General features: G+C 40.4%; 1 protein-coding gene across 3 annotated transcripts in view; it reads right to left on the bottom strand.

Annotated features, from left to right (window-relative positions):
• Nucleotides 1-10,357, bottom strand: part of PLCH1 (phospholipase C eta 1) — a 131,426-nt gene extending 121,069 nt beyond the window's left edge. For all 3 annotated transcript variants that reach the window (XM_077826413.1, XM_077826414.1, XM_077826415.1), the window contains exon 1: nt 10,279-10,357. In XM_077826413.1, the coding sequence (XP_077682539.1) occupies nt 10,279-10,357 (79 nt within the window). The remainder of the gene's footprint in view (nt 1-10,278) is intronic.
• Nucleotides 10,358-22,797: the final 12,440 nt, after the last annotated feature.

The raw sequence follows: 22,797 nt of genomic DNA, 5'->3' as shown, positions 1-22,797 counted from the left end.
ATCAACTAGGACAATTGACTGCAGATGGCTCTGTTTACTTGTAAGTCTTCCTGTATACCTGTGTGCTGGCAAGTGGGTAATGAAGTCTTACAGTGACATGTGATCATGTCACCTGGTACTGGAATACATCTTTAACCTGTTGCTTTTCCGTTTAGAAGGAGGGGTGGGAACCCAGAGAGGGAAAAAGGATTCCCGCCTTGTGCAAAAGATATATAAGGGGGCGGAAGAGAAAAAAGGAGGCTGCAGTCATGAGAAATCCCCTATCTACCATCTGAGCTGGAACAAGAGCTTTATACAGGGTAAAACGGATTTATTTGGGGTTTGGACCCCATTGGGAGCTGGGTATCTGCGTGCTGGAGACAGGACCACTTCTTAACCTGTTGTCAGTTAAGCCTGCAGCTTGTGAGGGATGTGATTCAGATTTGGATCTATGTTTTCAGCAGGCAAGTGTGTCTGGCTGAAACCAGTCAAGGGACTGAAGTCCCAAGCTGGCAGGGAAAACAGGCTCAGAGGTAGTCTAGGCACATCAGGTGGCAGTCCCAAAGGGGTTTCTGTGACCCAGCCGTCACCAAGTCAGAGACATAAAAATATTAAGCACCATATTTATCCATTCTCTATTCTTTTCCATGATTCAGTCTTCACTTCTATCACTGCACGGCAGCGCTTATTTATGCATTTGGAGGAGACTGTGCTCACACATCAAAACTTCGCTCTTCCAGATTTGCTGTGATTACCTTAGGAAATGTCTTCTTAAAAACTGAATAAGTCTTTCCTACAATGTTGGTATCAATTGTAATACACAGCTGAAAAATATTATAATGTGGATGCTTGAGATGCTTTTTTACAAGAAAGTTACTAATATTCTTCAACTAGAACTAGAAGCACCTAAAGGCAAGAAAACCAACGCAGGAAAAAGTGATGTTACCTTTGAATAGGCTTTTATTAAAGGGATGCACAAGTTAGCAAATGTTTAATCCACACACCAAAACTAAAGCATTAACTTCAGTAAACATTGGCACTGCTCAAATGACAAAAAACAGATATGCACATAGTTATGCAAGGGATTATATAATTGTTCAGTGATTTGCAAACATTTCTTGCTTTGCTCACAAACATGGAGATCTCATGATAATTATCATCTCTAGCAAATTTGGGTCCTCCAGACCAGAAGATATTGGATTTCTAAATGAATAAGGATTTCAATAAATTAATCTGAATTGTAATTCAACCTTTAGAACAATAGTGGATATTTGCTTTCAGTTCTTTCATAAAAGTTCATAAAGTCAGGTGTATTATAACATCTACTACAAAGAAAGGTGGAAAATAAATAAGAATACACAGGGATCTCATCCTCCATCAATACAAGACAATAACTTAAATTAGTGGGAGATCATAGGGCTAGATATATACAGACCTGTAATGAAAATGGTGCTGAGTCTCATTGCCTAGCCCAGGGGAAACTCTACAATTACTCTTTTCTTCAACAAACTTCCTCTCTACTTCAGTATTCATATAATATATTCACATGACTTACGAGACTTAGGGCTGGTCTAAACTACCACGACAAATCGATCTAACTTACGCAACTTCAGTTACATGAATAACGTAACTGAAGTTGACGTAGTCAGATCCACTTACCACCGTGGCTACGCTGTGCTGTGTCAACGGGAGAGCGTCTCCTGCAGATCTCCCTTACACTTGGAGGTGGAATATACAAATCGATGGGAGAGTGCTCTCCCATTGATTTAGCGTGTCTTCACCAGACCCACTAAATTGATACTCGCTGCATGGATTGCAGCAGTGCCAATCTACTGGTAAGTGTAGACATGGCCTTACATAAGCCACCTCAGGCAAGCATTCACTATATCTGGGGCTAGGTGTTAGTGGGCTCTTGGGATGAAAAGGCAAAAGCTTTTCTTGCCAGACACTGCTATAATAATTACACAAGTTTTGCTTTATATTCTCATCACTGCCACCATGCAAAAGGACCTTCAAGTCTTGCCGACGGCAGCCTTTTGGCTGCAAGACTTTTCATGCTTCTCTCTAATACAAAAGTAACTTTCTTTATATGAATGAATACCTTTTTTTTGCTCTTTAGATGCCTGATGTAAAACATACTGAATGATCCCCATTGACTTCAGCAGCCTTTTGATCATGCCCTATAAGAGTGAAAGCAATTGATTAACCCTTTCCCTTCTTTCCTTTATTTTGGACATTATTTCTACTCTGTATCTGTCCTGGGCTATGCCTTTATATACAGACAGAAATCCAATACATGCTTTTAAATCCTTGCATGAAAAGCAATGTGTTTAAATTATTGTTATTATGCCAAATTCTTTCATCCTTATTCAGGCCAGGTCTACTCTACTAACGACCTATATCAGTATAATTATGTTGCTCAAGGGTGTGAAAAATCCACACCCCTGAGCAACATAGTTATATCAACCTAACCCCCATATAGACAGCACTATGTCGATGGCAAAGCTTCTCCCACCGACATAGCTATCGTCTCTCTGGGAGATGGACAAGCTCTCTCTGCAGCATAGGAGCATCTTCACTTACAAGCTACAGTGGTACAGCTGCATCAGTGCAGGATTTTAAGTGTCAACCTGCCCTCAGTCTGTTGGGAGTTTTGATAGAGCAAAGACTAAGAAATATTTTGCAGGATTTGCCTTACTTTTTATTTATTATTTAATACAGATCATCGTGATAATACCTGCCTTCATTTTACAGGTGTCTTGGATTTCTGCAATATCGCCATCATTTCAGAAAGTAACACTCATAAGAACATAAAATAAAAGTAGAACTATCTTGTATTTATTTAGCACCATTCATCCTGAGCCAGCTCCTTCCCTCTGAAGCAGCAGTCATACTTCTCGCCTCCTTGCAAGTGTCTCTTGCAAAGAATAGGACAAGAGCAGGTGAAGGGAGCAAGTTGCTGTTGATTCTACCGCAGCTGGGCAAGAAGTTGGCTCCTGGAAGCAGCCAAAGAATCATAGTGCCAGGCCTCAGCTGGTGTATAGCAGGTAGCCCCATTACCTTCTGTGTAGCTATACTAATTTACACCAGCTGAGGAACCAGCCCATAGACTCCAGAGGAGAAACAGACCTATTAACTCACCTCCTGCCTCTCCCAGCCAGTGCAGGACTGCTCCCTACACTGTCTGGGACAGATTCCTGGTAAATGTGACAAGCAATAAAAAACTTTGCCTGCTAACAGATCTTACTAGAGAATCATAATAAAGCAGCCCTGTAGCCCTGCATCTGCTCAAAGAAAAGGTCTTTACTTTAGACTGCACTGCAGTTCTCAGGAAGAGGCCGACTCCTTGGACTCAGGCCAGTCATACAGACTGCATTAGATTTTAATATTTATATTTATTGGAAATATTATGGGTAAATTATCCCTGCTGTAACTCCACTGTAATCAGTGCAGTTTATACCAGTGTGACTGAGTGACTGAGTAGAATTTGGCCTAAAGGAGTCACAGCAGGACTGAAACTGGCCCTCGAGATGGGCTAATGTGGTGGGACTTGGGTGAATTCAGGCTTCAGTCCCACGTCCTGGGTCGTGTAGTAATTTTTGTTTCAGAAGGGGCTCGCAGTGCAATGAAGTTTGAGAACCCCTACTTTAGCCAAATTCTCACTAAGTCAAATCCTTTCCTTGGTTACAATTACCAACAACAGTAAGTGCCAGGAAATTTAGATCTTCTGAACTCCATTCTATTTACACCCCAGTTGGAGCTCCATTTACTTTACATCTTATTCGTACATTGCAGGCATTGTGATTGCATGGGATACAAGTCAGGGAAGAATTTGGCCCATGGGAATTTTGGCTGTATAAGCACTCAAGGAGTTGGACTATAGTGGGATTTTTTATGTATAAAGTTAAATTAAAGAGCTTATTTTAAAAACTACTATCCTGGTGTCCTCAGTTATTACAGGCCACCTGTAATTATTTTAATTAATCCAATTAGTTCATACACTGTATTAACTCATGATGCATCCTACTCAGTAGCCAAGGGTTAAAAGCTCTAAAACTAGATATAGCATTTTATATGCACAAACACTATTCAGTTCCAAATATTTACAAAGAGTTTAAGCTAAAGCAAATAACATGGGTATAAAATTGCTGTGGTCACAGAATACGGACACCTGTTCCTGAGGCCTGGCTGATGCTAAAGGAGTTAAATGCAGGGCAATGTTGTAAAATAGTGCACAGTGAGCTCTACAGTATGTACAAGGGTGTTAGCAGAGGTGTCTTTGGCAAACTTGACACCTGTGCTGTGGAGTGCTGAAAGTAGACCACTCAGGCCACTCACTGCAGGGAAGTACTGAGAGTACTACTTTAATCAATGGGGTTATTATACCATGCTTGCAGTCTACACTGCTAGTGCAACAATCAGCAGCTGTGCTCAAAGCAACTCTATTCCAAATGCTTGTGTGACCATATGTGTACCACTGGGAGCCCTTGTGTGTGTGAATGCAAAGTGTATTCCAGGTGTGCCAGGAGGAGCCAAATTTGTCAACAGACTGTTTAAATGTCCTTTTTATGACTCAACAATTCTACCTGAGAAAACCTAGCCAGAGACTGGGGTTCAACTCTGCTCTGCTACAGACTTCCTCTGTAACCACAGGCAAGTCACTTGAACTAAAAAGGTGGGTTCTTAACTCAAGTTAGCTTACAATGAAAAGAGGAACTTTTTCCCCCTCTGCAGGAAACACTGTAATTTACATTTGTGGCAGAATCTCAGAAGTTCCTTTTTTAAAAAAAAATTATCTTTGAACAGTCTCCACACTATATTGTACAGAAGACCTTCTTTAGGTTTGTAAGGAATAATTACAGTTACATTGTCTCTCACATACAATTTTTTTAAAATGTTTTAAAATATATATTTTTCATATCCCTCCGTCTGTACAGCCTCAGTGCCTAGCAAGTTTAACTGGACATACTTGCAGGGAATGGAAAATTAAAATTAATAAATTTTAAATATCTAAAAGTAGCTTTTCTAGACATAAAAAGGCCATAACTTTAAAGTCTAATATTTCAGGATCTGACAGAGCTAGAAGCAAGTGGAAAGCTTCTTTTGAATAGAATAAAACTCCAGTTTGTAGCACGCTGCATGGTCACACAATATCAGACCTTAAACTTAGAACTGGGGAAGGACTGAATATTGCCCATACTCAACCTTGGGCCAATGTAACTTTTGTGGAAGCTGCAGGGAGAACGGAGGAAGGGAATTCCTTATTTCGGGGAAAAGGAGGAAACATTTCTGAGGCATTTTTTTTAATGGTGTGACTTTGAGCTTGATAAGTTTATGGAGGGGATGGTATGATGAGGTTGCCTACAATGACATGATAGGGGCATTAGATGGGGAGGGCTCTGAGGTACTACAGAGAATTCTTTCCCAGGTGTTTGGCTGGTGGATCTTGCTGACGTGGTCAGGGTTCAACTGACCGCCATATCTGGTGTCGGGAAGGAATTTTCCCCCAGGTCAGATTGGCAGAGACCCTGGGGTTGGGTTTTTTTGCCTTCCTCTGCAGCATGGGGCATGGGTCACTTGCTGGTTTAAACTAAAGTAAATAGTGGATTCTCTGTAACTTGAAGTCTTTAAATCATAATTTGAGGACATCAGTAACTCAGCCAGAGGTTATGGGTCTATTACAGGAGTGGGTGGGTGAGATTCTGCAGCCTGCAAGTGTGCAGGAGGTCAGACTAGATGATCACAATGGTCCCTTCTGGCCTGAAAGTCTATGAGTCTATTTAGAAGCTGGAAACTGAAATGCTTATTTGATATCCAAAAAAACTTTTAAAAATGACTATGTTAATAGTTACATAATTCTGATGCACTTTGATAACTGTAAGCTTCTGAGTCCCTATTATTTCCAAAAACACACTTCATTGTTTAAAGATGTACAATCTTTTAGATATTTTGTACGTTTAAATTTATTAAAAGAATGCAACTTTATATTAAGTCCTCTACTGCCCCCTTGTGTACCTGTCTAACATTTAAACAGCTAAAGCTGCCAAAGAAATATATATTATATAGTAAGAGGCAGTGACACTAGCAAAATCTTGTGCAGTATTTCAAGCCAAATCCTGCATTAAGTGACATATGTGCAAACTCAAGTAACTCAGCACAAAACTTAGCACTGCAAATTTTAGCACAAACGTTATTTTAGCACATTGACTACACATAGTTCCACAAAAACCCTTGTGAACTTCCTGCACTACATAGATACAATGTGTGAAATCCTGGCTGCATTAAAGTCAGTAGGAGTTTTGCCATTGACTTCAACAGGGCAAGGATTTCATGAGTACAGATACAGAAGGTGACAGCCATAACTCTTGAATCTCTCTGCTTTGGCTGGTTTAAATTAGACCCTTATATTAAATATAAGTTTTACTATGATCATAATAAGCAGGATCAACTTTATGACTGGCAGCAACCAAGCAACAGCAGGAGCCCAAACTGCTGGAGGGAGGGGATCAGTTTATGCGTTGTCTCCCAGCCAGCTCTTACTTCAGAAGAGCCAGCTCATGAATCACAAAGCTTGCACAAAACCCAAAATGGCAGGGCCCTAATCAATCATCTACTTCACTTTTACTAATAGCCAGCCCTGAAAGAAACACCCATAATTTTGCACCAGTGTTAGAAGAGAAGAGGGATACACAGAGATTTTTCTGTTGCTGATGAAGTTCATCCCTGTCCTCTTGATATACTAAACCATAACTCCAGAGATTGTTGGATCATATTAAAGAAGTTCTGTATTAAAATCACAAATGAGTTTGATTCTCCATAGTTTAAATTCCAGGGTATTACTAATTAAGAGGTCTCTTGGTTTTTGGTACTGTTTCTCTCCCTCTATGTGTGAAACTTGCAAGCTGCTAATTGTGTTAGTACATTCTAAGACAGAGCCTGCTCTCAAAGCAATTCTTTGTAACAACAACTACTCACACAGAGAGAGACTCAAAGCAATACTCTGTAACAACAGAAACAGCACCCAGAGACTCCCCGCCCTTTTGTTGTATTCATCTCACTTTGTTAACAATTGTGATTAAAATAGAGATAGAGGATGTATGTGGATGGATGCTTGGTGTGGATAATAACTGAATGATCAGGGAGGTGCCAGCCTAAGAATCCAGTGTCCATCGGCTGAAGAAGGCGTCAAGTGGAAATAACCAGAGGACCCCCGGAGGGCAGACTGGAATCCACCCAACAGCCTCAAGAATGGGAGAACCAAAGAACAAGATAACATCTGGCAGCACAGAGCCATCAGGAATGTGAACCATCTGCTGATTGATTCAGCAACAGCATGATGAAGCAATTGCCATAGACTGGCATAGGAAGAAATTCCTATAAAAATGGACTCTAGAAAGTGAGAACTTTGGGGTCTGATTCTGCAAACCAACTTCCAGGAGCATCAGATAAGCATCTGACAAGGCCCTGTTCCCTCCTCATGTCCAGGCCACCTGGCCAGTGGCTTGCCATGAGCAACTCTAAGGCTGGTAACTATGATAACAACCTTGCAGAACCTGTGTGTGTGTGTGTGTGTATGAATGAATGTGTGAATAAATATGAAATTGAATGGAATGTTATAGCTGTAACTAACTGCTTACTATGATTCTTTCTGTATTCACAATAAATGTGTGTAAATTTTGCCTTTCCCCCTTTAATAAGATCCTTCTGGTTTTTAATTTATTGGTATAACAAGATAACTTTCTGAGTCGGAGGTAAAAGTTAATTCTGAAGGGTGAAGGTTTTACTTTGGAATCCACCAGGTTCCATCAAATTATGTGCTTTCAAATATTTTCCTACAGAGAATAACCTTGCACCACTCTGTAAGGAATTGGTTACCCTGTGCCCCTTTTGTAAGTGGAGAACACTTCCTCACCTTGCTTAGTCCTGCTGCACTTAGTGATTAAAATAGCATATCTAATTTAAAAAAACCATACAGACTCCAGTTTTCCACAGCAATTGCCTAGATGACTGCAGCATCACTGCTGTAAGATTATGGGTCTGGTTGTTGCCTAAATTACACCAATAGCATAAGACACTGGGCCTGATTCTCCACTGTGATCCCCAAGGACACCACTCTTGTGGGGCACAGGGGTTGGAAAGCTGATGGACACTGCCTTTGGGGAACACCCCTAAGACAGATGGCCTCCTCTGGCTAGTATACAGTTAACATAAGGACCCTGCTTCACTCCCCTTCCCAGCCTCTGCCATAGGGAATATGTAAGGGGGAAGGAGGTGATAGGAGGAGATGTTCCAGGCAGAGAGGTGCGCATGGCCAGTGTCCTGTGAGCCAGCATCTCTGTTTCCTATGGTCCACATTTAACTTAAACCATGGGGAACACAAGAGCGGTTGGGGTTCCTATGGCCCAGCAACAATGACACTCAGAATCAGAACCACTGATTCCAGTATTATTACTCCTGTTTTGCCCAACTGTAAGTGAGAGGAGAATCAGGCCTTACATCTTATCATAAATATATTGCAGTGTGTTAGACCATCATCACAGGAGTGGTATGAGTCCACACTAGGTATGTTGTTTCATGTACTGGGGCAATATTCAGCCATCAGCTGCACCTGTCCAACCCCAGTGATGTCCATGGGGCTGCAGAGATGAAATAGAGCAGTGACTATGGCTCACTTTGAACATATCACAAAAACATGTTTTACTACTGTTAGGTGGTGAACAGCCTTGAGCATGATCCCAACTATGGCCCTGTCTGAACTACCAATACAGTGTTTTGGAACTATTTCATGACACTCACCTAACGTAGTTACAAAATACACAACTGAGTTGTGTCCTCACAGAAACCTTATTCGTAGCATAGCCATGTGCGTGCATTCACACCTGCCGCTATGCTCAACTGTTTGTATTGGTGCATTCTGGAAAAAATTGGGCAACTATCTCCAGTGTTTCAGCAGGGGAATATAGTACCTGGAGTACATGAACACAGAGTGGCACCATCATCACATGGGTTCAGTGCACTCTAGGATACACCAAGAGCTGGGAGGAAGGATGACTGGCCTGGGTGGCATGTGTATGGTGGTGGGGGTATCATGGAAATAATATACAAAAGCTGCATGCCAAACCAGTTACAGGAGGACAACTATATGTCAGCCTAGTCTCTGAAAAGGGTGACACAGTGTTAGCTGCCATGCTTACTGAGTATTAACTATGTTGTGCGCAGATACAGCCATGTCACTAACCAGTTACAAACTTAGTTAAGAGTTGCAGCATAAGCAGGCCCTTAGGCAGTCTCTATCCCTTCTGTAGCTGAGCACTATATACTAAGCAACCTGCTGCACCTCATCCATTCAGGCACATGCTATCCATATTGAGAGACAAATGGGAAAATGCAAGATGAACTGGGAAAAATATTGACATTAACAAAAAGACTTAAATGAAAAGTTTATGATTATTGCTTTAAAAAACTCTGGACTGTAGATTCAGCTAGTCAAAGCAGTTACCTTGAATGTCTCCAATACTCATTAAAATAGACAGTCATATGAATTGACAAGAAATTAAAAGCACATTATTCAAAACAGGGCTCCTCACAAGCCTCTTGGCCAGATACAAAGCTGCCTACCTAAGGAACACAGCTTTAATCTAGACCTGGCCAGCTACACCAGCCAGAAATCCTCCTCCCACTTCCCACACAGTTCTCTTTCAGCACAAATGGAAACTACATCTCCATCAAGGACTGACAGAAGTACTGCCTGTTGAACAGCCACTTCACCAGGGAGCTTGCAGTTTAATAGTGCTTAAGTGATCTTGGAGATTTTGGCCCAAATTCAACCCTGATATAACTGGGTGCAACACCATGGAAGTCAATGGAAACACTCAGTACGGAATATGACTGTTTGTCTTAAACATAAAAGACACAGAATATGACTGTGCCCAAAGCAAGGGGAAAATTGTAAATAGCAGGATTTTCTCCAGTATTTCTGGTCATCATCAGTAGTATAAAAGCAGAATTTTCCCTGATATGTTTACATCATACCCCTGGCCTACACCATGAATCAATACATTTTTATTATAGTAAATTGTAATTAAAGCGGTATATTTGTATGCCTCAATAAGCACTTCCATAACAAACTAATATGCTCTGTTATCTTGCCAAGTAAAAATTGTAACTCCAAAACATTAAAAACCATTACTAAATCTACTTTTATCTACAAGAAGATCATTATTACCTAGTTATATGCCACTATAAAATTTCAGTTGCATCCGAGTGAAGTAAGAAATGAAAAGAAAACATGTAGCTTACCATGAAATACACCATTGTCCACTAAAAAATGTCTGCAGTACTGCAGACAACTTTTCTTATCCAGGCTCCAATAACTCATTGTAACAAGACTTCCTGCTCAGCATCAAAGACAATTACCCTGCAAAATGAAACAGAATACAATTATAGATAATAGAAAGGTGTCTATATTACCTCATACCTTCTCTCTCTATTAAACAAAAAGAAATGTGCCCATCTCCAAGATATCTAGGCACCCAAGAACCTATCACAGCACACAACAGCCACAGTTTAACCCTCCAGACTATACTAATTCACACCTCAATTTCCTGTCTGCTGTAAAGACGGGGATTCCACCTCCCCCAAGCAGCTTGATTGGGATGGGGAAGGAGATTAATCTTTGTGTCTTTTGTCCCTTTTCACCCACTCCTTAGCTGACCTCTGGAAAAAAGTAGTCAGTCAAGGTGACTCCAAAAACTTCAAGCCATGGCCCCTTTACACTGGCTCCTCAGCTGACTGACATTCTGGCGGCTGGAAAAATACCCACTTGTGTTAGGATTCAGAGTCCAATCCTGCTCCAGTTGAAGGCAGTGTGGGTTTTCAAGAGCAGCAGGAGCAAGCCTATCAAGACAGGTCTTCAAGGGGAATTTACTACAGAATGCTAGCAGTGATAGCCCTCAGAACAGACAATAACCTTTCTTATAACAGGCCCCAGAAATTTCTCAGAACTTAACAGCTCCAGCAGCCAATTTTGCTTAATCAGCCCATTAATATTTATAAGTCAGTTAAAATGAAAATGCGCTCTAATCAAATTTTAAAAAAGACAAGCTAAGTGAAAAACATGTGTAGCTGAGAAAAAAATCAGCCCTTCAGTGCTTATGAGTATTTGGACCACGAGTTAGTCCTCTGTTCCACTGCTACAAGAGAAGACCATGTAAACAGTTGGAACTATTATTTTCAGGGATCAGAGGCCATGTCTACACTACCATTTATGTCAGCAAAATTTATGTCACTCTGGGATTCGGAAAAAACACTCCACTGAGCGACATAAGTTTCATTTGCATAAGTGGTAGTGTGCACAGCGCTATGTCAGCGGGAGACCTTCTCCTGCTGACAGAGCTACCACTGCTGGTTGAGGTGGTTTTATTTTGTTGACAGAAGAGCTCTCTCCCGCCGGTGCACAATGGTTACGTGACTGATCTTACAACGGTGCAGCTGCATCGGTACAGCTGTGCCGCTGTAAGCTCACTAGTGTAGACATGGCCAGAGAAGATAAAATGTAACTCTTAAAAAGCTGATGGATATAGCTCAAAACAAGGCTTTATTTGTTCAACCCATTTTATTAAATTCATTTTTGAAAAATTCCAACCTTTTGTTTATTAGAAATGGGCCTTGCAAAATCCATCCCATCATAACAGGGCCTGTTAGTACAGACTTGGTTAAGGCTCAATCTGTCAAATAAAGGGGTTTATAGATCTGTCATGAATATTCCCTTCACAATGGGGTTTGTTACTTACTAAAGATCAGATTTCTAAAAGAGCTCAGAACCCCTATTAGGCCCACATTTTCAAAAGAGTTCAGAACCCATTTAGGCATCAAATAAGCAGCCAGATTTTCCAAAGTACCCTCCAAGATGAAAATGGGGGCTGGATGCTAAACACTTTTGATGTGGTCCCAGTCAATGACTAGGGCTCGTAGGCACTGTAGTAAAAATAATATCTGACCAATTATTTTGGTGCCTCAAGGGGATTGTAGCTCTTTTGAAAATTTGGCCTCAACTGTGGCTGCTCAGCATTTGAAAATCTGGCACCACGTAGCCAACATTTATTCTATTGCCAATCAGCATTAGTATGAGTGAGCAGCAGGCAAACCCAAGAATTTTCACTGAGCTGCCTCCAGCTCCCTCACTAAGACTATATGGTCCCCAACACCATAGTAACTGAGCTCCATACAATCTCTAATGTACCTATCCTCATCACACCCCTGAGGCAGGGAAGTGCTGTTATCCCCATTTTACAGAGGGGCACTGAGAGACTAAGTGGCTTACATATAGTCACACAGGACATCTGTGGCAAAGCAGGGAACTGAACCCAGGTGTCTCAAGTCCTAGGATAGTGCCCTAACCACTGGACCACCCTGCCTCTCTAACACTAGATTCCGCAGCCTGCATTTTCTGTTCACCTCTTCTGCACTCCTGAGTGGGGCAAAGTTCTAAGGCAGGCAAGGCCTTTGAATTGGCCATATGGCACAACCAGTCTCTCCATCTCTCCCACCTCCTCCTCCTTTCCCCATTGGGGTACTACAAGGAGTCATAATCCAGGTACGTGCTAGGAAAGGGGAACAGCAGGGGAAGGAGTAATCTTAGCAGTGCAGCATCCTCCCCAGTCTCCAGCAGAGCAGTCCCCTTTGCAGATGGAGAGCCTGCAGTATGCTCTGCAGCTGCACTGAGTTCCTGCCCCTTTGGATGAGGTCTCTGCCCATCTCATCCCCAGGAAAGTGGGTGCTTCCTGTCCCCACCACCATGTGGCCTTAGGAGAAAACTGCAGAGAGCGGCCAGCCAGAGACTCCAGTTGGTAGGAGCAGGTGCAGGAAAAGCAGGGACCTCGGCACATTCAAAGAATTTTCTACAGTTTTAGCTGGACTTCCTCTCCCCTGAGCTGACTGGCTATTTGCTCCACTCCTCGCACCCTCAGTCTCTACAGTCAGCTTCACTCCTCACCTGCCCCCTTATTGTTCTCTCCCGCTCACTGCCTTCCCTCCTAAGTAAACCCATCCCCACCGCAAACATGTAACTGCCATCCCACAGTTCACTCTGCTTCTGTGTTCTACCTCTTCCCCCACCAGGTGTCTGTCTGATCTTTTTAGATTGTAAACTCTTCGGGGCAGGGAGAGTCTACGACTCTCTGTACAGCACCTAGCGAAATGGGGCACCACTCTTGGTTGGCCCTTTAGCACCACTGTAATAAACATGATTAATACAAACAATAATCAAAGGAGCTGCTGAATGCTCATGTCTAGAGAAGGGGGCATATGGTCCGAGAAGGAAAGGGGCTGAGAGGGAAAGGTTCAGTCTGCCAGAAGGAAGAGGGGGAATCCCCTTCTCCCCGTTTACCGTGCTTGCATTTTGTGTTCGTTCCAAGCTGAATTTTTCTCCACATGCACAAATGAGTGTAAAGGCCCTTCTCTGATTCAGACAAAATGCTGCTGCTAAAATAATCTCATTAGCCTATTGCTCTGCAACTTCCCAGTCCTTCCATTGGCTTCCAGTTTCCCATCATATCAAGTACAAGCTTCCTGCCTTTACCTTCAAGGCCTGCCACAGCTCTGCCCCCTTCCTATAAACATGCTCTTGTCACCTAGTTATCACCCTCCCGCCTCCACTCTTCCAGTGCTGCCTGCCTCAGCTACCTTCTTCTCTGCTCCTCCTGCAAATACCCTTTCTTCCATGCTGCCTCTTATCTTGAAACACCCTCTGAACTGATCTGTAAGGCTGCTCCCAGTTCTCCTTCAAATCTCGTCTGCAGACACACTTCTGCCACATCTCCTACAAGAAATCAGTCACCATTTCAGAGCTAAACTGAGGGGCTGCTGGAGGAGCTGGCTGAGGGACAGCTGATGTCTTTTTACTTATGTAATTACAAAATTGAAAAAACAAATGAAATGTATGTATAAAATTTTTAGATATATTTAATTGTCTTCCCATTCCCCAACCCTTCACATTGTGTCCACCTTCCACCTAGACTATAAACTCTTCAGGGCAGGGATCCACCACTCTGCCTGTAGAGCACCTAGCACAACAAGGCCCAATCCTGATCTTAGTGCTACCATGATATAAAAAAATTAATTAAGAAGATGAAGGTTTCCATAAAAAGTGTGAAAATTAGAAATCAGGTCTCTCCAAAACAGCAATTTTAAAAAAAAAAAATCTTGTGATCTTTAAGCCAATCACATAATTTATTTGGGTTTGTCCCATGTTTCTGAAGCCTTAGGGTTGACAGCACTGCATATCCCGTAGCAGGAGCATAGGGCCCCAGATTTGATTTATTTTTTTAACCTGAACACAACCTACAGTCTCCAAACCTGAGTCATAAACCTCTCTGAAATGATCATAGGCAAAAGGATGCATGTGTGGAAAAGATTTTGTACAAGCTTGGCTAAAAAGTCACTCCTCCTCTCAGGAGAGCTCTGCATGGCTGCCTGGAAGTCATCCACTGTCTCACAACAGCATCCATGGAATGGTTAGTTGTAAAAAAAAATTAAGCAGAAAACATCTCAGCAGCTCTACAAACATGGTAGACCGCACAAAGAGCTTTGTATTTTCTAATTACACATTGAAGGTGTTAAAGGTTTTCATGGGTTTTCAGTGCAGGGGGCAATGATGGAGGGCGTTTACACACTATCAGAATTAGAAAACAGATTGTTTGGGGAAAGCAAGGAAGAAAACCATGCATAATATTTAGGGAGAAAGAAAAGAGAGAGCAGAAAGCATTGTCTGTGCATAAAATTATGTTAATTTTTCTTTACTTTTATTATGTGAAGTTTTTGACCCCAATTTTTAAAGGGGTGTTTTGCACATCCCTCTTGCACATACAAACTTTTACAAATTTGAGTTGTTGCTAGTTCTGGTTATTTAATCTCATTATCATCCCAAGCTTTTTGTAGCTCAGTTGAAGAATTTTCTGCCTACTTCTTTATGATGGAGGCGTCATGACTCTGGACCCAATCCTGCTATTATTGAAGTCAACAGGATTTTTGCCCCTAATTTCATGAACTAGATACAGCACATTTTCATTCTGGGTGGGTAGGTGGGTGGATAGGGGGAGGGAGAGGGAGCAGTTAGTGTGTGTTTGTAAGTTTCTTTCTGTGGGACACAGGATGTTACTCTGAAGCTGCAGGGTGGCGTGGCATGGGAGAAGTGGTCTCTGCATATTGTTGGTTAAAATGTCAGACAATTAGCATTGAGTAGGTGATAATGGACTTTTTATGCATGCTTCTGTTGTAGTTTTTGTTAATAAGCCATTCTGTTGCAAAAGTGTACTTTGTTTTCTCCCCTGGGGGTTAATTAGGCAGGTATGTTAGGCCTGTTTACTTATCTTTCAAATTTTGTCTTTACTCTGAAATTGAGTTTTGCTGTCTCTGGGCAATTCTGTGGCCAACAGTAATAATTTAAGTCACTTTCCTTTTGATTGCTGTGAAATACTGGTGTGTTCTGATGCAGTCTCTTTCTGTTTTATCCCAATGTATCGGGTTTAAAAGTCTCCCTCAGGAAAGTACTAGACAGGCAGCCTACACTAATATGTGGTTAATTACACTAAAAATTAGATCTATTAAGATTGTCTTGGATACTAAGCAACAATACCTGTGACTTCTGCTGGTGGTTGTGTTCTTCTATATTTCTTTGATTTTTGCCCTTATCACACATGAATTTTTTCATTAAAACTGCTGAAGTAAAATCACTCTCCTAGTTATAATTAATAAGGAGCCCAAGCTGAGAAATTCCGATCCAGGTTTTCCCAAAGTTTGGGGGTGATGCAGACCATATTTATTCATGTTTCATCAGATTAAAATTGTAGGCTAATCACCAAATAATGAGAAAAAGATAAAACTAAGTTATGTTTTAATTAAGTAAATACATTTTATTTATCAATCCTTCATCACTAAGATTATGTGAGAAAGAAAAGATAATTTCTTAGCCCCTCTCAGCACCCACAGAGTTCACGTTGCCTGGGGATTTTTAACAAAAATATTACTTCCAATATACGTTTAGTCTCTTTCAAAGAAATGCTTCAGCCTAGCTCTTATATTGTGTCCCACGCTGATACAATATCCCCTTTTATTCTTAGCACAAAGGATTCTCCCGTACCACAGGAAACTCTTACCAAAAAAAAAAAAAAAAAAAAAAAAGCACTCTGCAACATGTTAGAGATGAAGACGGAATTATAAGGGAAAGGCAACTACTCCACATTTGAGAAAATCTTCTAAAAAGTACTTTCATTTTCATCTATACTATTATTTGTATTATGGTAGCTCTGAGAAGCCCCAGTCAGGATCAGGTCCTGAGTAATGTACACTGTACAAACAAAGAGTAAAAGACTGGTCTCTTCCCCGAAGACTAAAAAATATAAAGGCAAATACTAAGGGCTTGTCTGCACACAAAAGTTGTTCTTCTTTAACAATACTGATCTACCTCAAGTGGTACAATCCTCCTAATGTGGACTCAATTATAACAGTATAAAAATGGTTATACAGTTTATTCTGTACGTGAAGGGGAATAAACTATACCATTGTTTATATTGGTATAATTGCATCTATACTGGTGGTTGTACCATGTAACTATTTCAATGTAAAAATCACACCCATAACCATGATTGTTACACTAGTACAAAATCTGTGTGTAGTATAGGCCTAATTTACATAAAACAATCTTCTGAAGTAATCAGTAGTTGGCACTGTAATTTAGCTGTAATGTCGCTATTTCACAAGAGGCAAAATTCACTGGTCAGCCCCCCCGAACTGGCACAAGACAAATCTCTGTTAGTGTCCTACCTCAGCAAAAAGAGGTTATTGTAAATCGGCAAGAACCCATTCACAATACAATACAATAAGTTAAAATGTACTTAACACCTAAACTCAGCTCAGTGATGGATTCTATGAAGCAGCCTCTAGAAATACATGAAGTTAAAAGAACTATTCTTTCAATAAAAATGAATCAACTAAAAGTTGTGTGTGAGTCAGCAAAGGTTATTCTGGTACCTTGAGTACTGTAACTCACAAAGCCTTCCAAGGTACTTCACAAAATGACATTACCTGAGCAAAACCAATTTATCTTCAAATTCAGTTTGCCAGCACTTGTTTATTTTATACAAGAAATTACAGTTTACTTATGTGTCCACTTACCAACGGTTCTACAGTTAGCATTAAATTACAGCTTTAACCACAGCTCTTCATACAGGAGCTCAGAGGTACACTGACACAGGGGAAGCATAGGTCACAGCAGCCTTTGAAAAGGCACAATACATGCTCCTCACCCCCTATGATGGCTTTGCTCTGCTGCTGTGGTGTGAAGGCAAGAAGATATCCATGCTCACAATTGATCGTTCCTTCCCGTAGGCACTATGAATGTTAGCTAGCTAGGTGCAATGACTGTGAATACAACCGGCAATGGAGGTTTCTGGTTCCCACTCCTCTTCCCCCGCCCCCGCCTTCTTATGCACAGAACAAATCAGAATCTATTTCTTCATTAATGTGTTATACATCTTGCAATAAAATATATAAGCACTGGATTCAGTACACTCTATTAGAGTGTACTTTATTTACTGGTGTCATTAAAATGTGGACTAGTTTAACAAGAGAATGAGCATCTGCCATGATTTTAAGAGACATTAAAAACTCATAAAAATGACCATGAGTTAAACAAGAACAAGAAAGGACAAATGGGAACTGCTGCACCTAATATGCCATAACCCTAGCAAAGGGCATCAGAATTCAACACAATTAAACTACAGATTTCACTATGGAGTTTGTTTCTCATTAGTTTCAGTTCATATAATAAAATAATAGTCAAAGGAATTAGAATAGATCCACATTTATCCCAATGAAATGGGGGATAAGGAATTTATCTGGATAATTGGAGACTTTTTAATGTAAATAATTCATATCAAGGGACATATAGCAATTGAAATAATAGGGGTTTACAACTAGATGAGTAGATAAACTAGTTTCTGCTGACTTCTGACCACTTTCTTTTTCTCATATATACACACACACTTTAGAAATGACAAGTGTGACAAATTAAGTAAAATATTTTCCTCCAACATTTTTCTCAAGTTTAAAGGCCGGATTTTTTTAAAAAGTTGAGCATATGCAATACTCTGATTGTGTGTGTATATCTATTTGCCTATGCAAATATTTGATTCTTATGTGCAATCCCACTAACTACACATAGCAAGTATGCACACAATTGTGCAAGTAACTTTTTTAATATCAGATTTTTAATACTGAATGGCATGGAATACTTATAAAAGGAATTTCTCTTAAATCCAAGTACTTTAATGTGATTACTGAACACCCATATGTGAAGGTCTTATGCTATCCCAGCCCTTTTTCTAGTTGAAAGGTCAGGGTGAAACATAACCAGATTCACAGCAGCCCAAATATCCAGTCTCTTAATAAAAGCCTAACTTTAAGCACTGAAAGTATCAAAGCTAATGTAATTGGCTCTATGCAGCCCAACTGATGGACAAAGTTTGTGACATATGCCATTGAACCTAATTTGGTAAAAAGTAGGGCTGTCAGGTGATTAAAAAAATTAATCGTACTTAATCACACTGTTAAAGAATAATAAAATACCATTTATTTAAATATTTTGGATGTCTTTTGCATTTTCAAATATATTGATTTCAATTACCATACAGAATACAAAGTGTACAGGGCTCACTTTATATTATTATTTTGATTACAAATATTTGCACAGTAAAAAACAAAAGAAATTGTATTTTTCAATTCACCTAATACAAATAATGTAGTGCAATCTCTTTAACAGGAAAGTCGAACTTACAAATGTAGAATTATGTACAAAAAAATAACTGCACTCAAAAATAAAACAATGTAAAACTGTAGAGCCTACAATTCCAATCAGTCCTACTTCTTGTTCAGCCAATCGCTCAGACAAACAAGTTTGTTTACATCTGCAAACAAGTTTGTTTACATTTGTTTACATAATGCTGCCTGCTTCTTGTTTACGTCACCTGTGTCGCAAGATATTACGTCACCTGTGTCGCAAGATATTTACGTTCCAGATGCACTAAAGATTCATATGTCCTTTCATGCGTCAACCACGCTTCCGGAGGATGTGCGTCCATGCCAATAACGGGTTCTGCTCGATAATGATCCAAAAAGTATGGACTGATGCCTATTCATTTTCATCATCTGAGTCAGATGCCACCAGCAGGCTGATTTTCTTTTTTGGTGGTTCAGTTCTGCAGTTTCCGCATTGGAGTGTTTCTCTTATAAGACTTCTGAAAGCATGCTCCACATTTCATCCCTCTCAGATTTTGGAAGGCACTTCAGATTCTTAAACCTTGGGTTGAGTGTGGTAGCTATCTTTAGAAATCTCACATTAGTACCTTCTTTGTGTTTTGTGAAATCTGCAGTGAAAGTGTTCTTAAAACGAACAACATGTGTTGTATCATCATCCGAGACAGCTATAACATGAAATATATGGCAGTATGCAGGTAAAACAGAGAAGGAGACATACAATTCTCCCCCAGCACATCATCAGCACGGAAGCATGTCCTCTGGAATGGTGGCCAAAGCATGAAGGGGCATATGACTGTTTAGCATATCTGGCATGTAAATACCTTGCAATGCCGGCTACAGAACTGCCATGCAAACATCTGTTCTCACTTTCAGGTGACATTGTAAATAAGAAGAGGACAGCATTACCTCCCATAAATGTAAACAAACTTGTTTCTCTTAGCGATTGGCTGAACAAGAACTAGGACGGAGTGGACTTGTAAGCTCTAAAGTTTTACATTGTTGTGTTGAGTGCAGTTATGTGACCAAAAAAAACCCCTACATTTGTAAATTGCACTTTCACAGTAAAGAGATTGCATTTCAGTACTTGTATGAAGTGAATTGAAAAATACTATTTTTTATCGTTTTTACACTACAGATATTTGTAATAAAATAACATAAAGTGAGCATTATATACTTTGTATTCTGTGTTGTAATTGAAATCAATATATTTTAAATGTAGAAAAACATCCAAAATATTTAATAAATTTCAATAGGTATTCTATTGTTTAACATTGTGATTAAAAGTGTGATTAATCATGATTATTTTTTTTAATCGCGATTAATTTTTTTGAGTTAATCGCGTGAGTTAACTGTGATTAATCGACATCCCTAATAAAAAGACATATGTTCATAAACAGTGAGAAATAGAAACAATGGAAAGTGGACTGAGTAAACTCTTCAGGCTGAGGGTTTCTTTTTATTATCTGGAAGCTTTTACTAAGTTATTCCATTTCTAAAATTGTTTGTGTGTGTAAAAAATTAGTTTTGCACCAACATGTGTGTCTGTGTACACAAATCGGTTTTGCATCAATGTATGTAACTCCGGTATATGAATCCTCTGTTAAATACTCGATAAAGAATACACCTAGTTTTTGATCAACAGGGACTCCTAACCCCAAAAGGTTTGTAACTTGATATCCCTAGAACACCAGGTTAGAAGAACTTTCTGGTTCCACAGTACTTTGCAGGTTCTCTCACACAAAAACTGTCCCCTGGGGAGTTGTTCAGGGAAGTAGGTCACTACTTTTGCAGACCCACAATGCACTGGTATAGCAATAGTTGGAGGGAATGCTATATGTGCTCACAAGGAACCACTTTACACAAACCAGACTGGTTAATGTTTCAGGAACAAACAGTACTAGAAATGCTCAGCAGCAATATTCAACCTTGAAGTTTTGCAGTTTAGTAGTGCAGAAGGGGTTTTAAGCACCTGACCACTTCACACTAAAAGGCTGAGAATTCATACCAATTTTCCCTGTCTCATATCCTTGCTAACGTTCAGACAGATTAACTACATTAAAGTGAGCAGTGCACTGGATGGGGAGATTACTAATCCCATTTTCTCTCAACTGCCCCCCTTCCCTCCTTGTTCCTGAAACACTTCAATAGACACCAGTTATACTGACTGGCTGACCATCAGGGATTCCTACTGATCAGAGCAGATGACAGTCCACTGAATCCCCTCCCCCACTGCCAAAAACCAATCTTACTATTCCATTTTACTATTGCAGCCCAGTACCTGTTACCATCTTTTGCAAACATCAAATGCAATATTCCCCCTTTCTTTAGAAAAAAGGGAACCACAAATGGTAAAATAAATAAATCAATATTGAGACCTTCCAAGAGGCGCCACACTGGAGTCCAATAACCTCCTGTGCCTGGTTGATTTATGTTTTACTCCAAAACAAAAAGTAATCCAGTAAGAATGCTGTTAAGCACTGAGGCAATAATATGGAAAAGGCACCAACCCTCAGGCCATGATGGGTGGGGGTGTGAATCCCTGTGACTGACAGAAACTTTAGAGAGGCCTAGCTCAGAAAACTATTGAAAGCTACAGAGAACTTTCAGAAAATGAGTGGGTACAACAACAGGGGGTGGAGGAATGGGGAGAGAATTGAAAATATATTATCCTACAGGTCAGGCAGCATGCAAGAAAACCAAACAAAGCCAAGCAAGAGACTCAGTTTCAGGGCACAGAAGAGGCATGATTAGAAGTAATAACATACTAGCTTTAGGAATTTCCAGAGAACCACTCTTATAAGTACCACAGACAACTGGATCAGAAAAAAAACCCATACCTCTAGACCAACTGTCTAGCAATAGTGGTAGGTGTTTGGCTAGCAGGAATATAGTGCTCACAAGAAAAACACTGGCTTTTAACTTTGGAGTTGGGATAGAGGAGTGAGCCTGTATGGTGGCAGGCCATATTCTGTGCTGATTTGCACCCTGTGCAGCCCCATCGATTTGTATAATGTGTTTCTTTCAACTGCCCCCAGAATACACAAAGACAGAGGTAGTGAAAATATTTTGCACTTGTACAGCACCTTCCACTGGAGAATGCCAAAGTGCTTGAGGAATTTACAACATGCCTGTGTAATTGGTATTACTGGCCTCCTTTTATAGATGGGGAAACTAAGGCACAGAGAAGTTAAGTGACTTATCCAGAGTATGACTGGAAATCTCTGGCAAAGTCAGAAATGGAACCAGCGTTGCTCATCTCATACTCCTGTACTTAGACCATATGCAGGCAGTAGGAGGGACCATGTTAGCCAGAAGCATGTTTTTATGAATACTGTTTTCATACAGTTTGCTTGGCTGTGTAAATTAGGTTTAGCCATTTACATATGGTGTTCTACACTAGGGACCTAGTCCTACATCCCCTTACTCATGTGAATACGCCATTTTCGGGATCGAGCCCTACATTTCTAAAGGCCAGATTCTTCTATCTTTATTCATATTGGACTGGGTGTCTATTTTAGACGAGTATGGGTGGCAGAATCTGGCTCTGAACAAACGGAGAAAATGCTTGGTAAAGCCAAAGCAGAGGACAGCACGGCACTTTTACTCTCATATCCTAGAGTGTGCAGTGTTGCTGTAACCGTGTCAGTCCCAGGATATCAGAGAGACAAGGTGGGTGAGGTAATATCCTTTTTTGGACCAACTTCTGTTGGTAAGAGAGCTTAGAGACAGAAGAGCAAGCTCTTCTTCAGCTTTGTGCGGCTCAAAAGCTTGTTTCTCTCATCAAAAGAAGTTGATCCAATAAAAGATATTACCTCACCCATCTTGTCTCTCTAATATCCTAGAATATGCTGTCACACAATCCAAAGATTAGGGCTATTCAAATTTCTCTTGCACTTTATAATACCAGTATATGCTGAGCAAGTCATAAGTGAGAGGGAAGACATTACTTGCACAAGACTGCTAAACAGTGACACCCAGTTACACTCCCACCTTGCTTTGTTACCT

The sequence above is a fragment of the Eretmochelys imbricata genome, chromosome 9 (assembly GCF_965152235.1).
Source record: "Eretmochelys imbricata isolate rEreImb1 chromosome 9, rEreImb1.hap1, whole genome shotgun sequence".
Classification (NCBI taxonomy): domain Eukaryota; kingdom Metazoa; phylum Chordata; order Testudines; family Cheloniidae; genus Eretmochelys; species Eretmochelys imbricata.
Note: the sequence above shows the minus strand (reverse complement) of the source record. Positions and strands in the feature narration are given on the sequence as shown.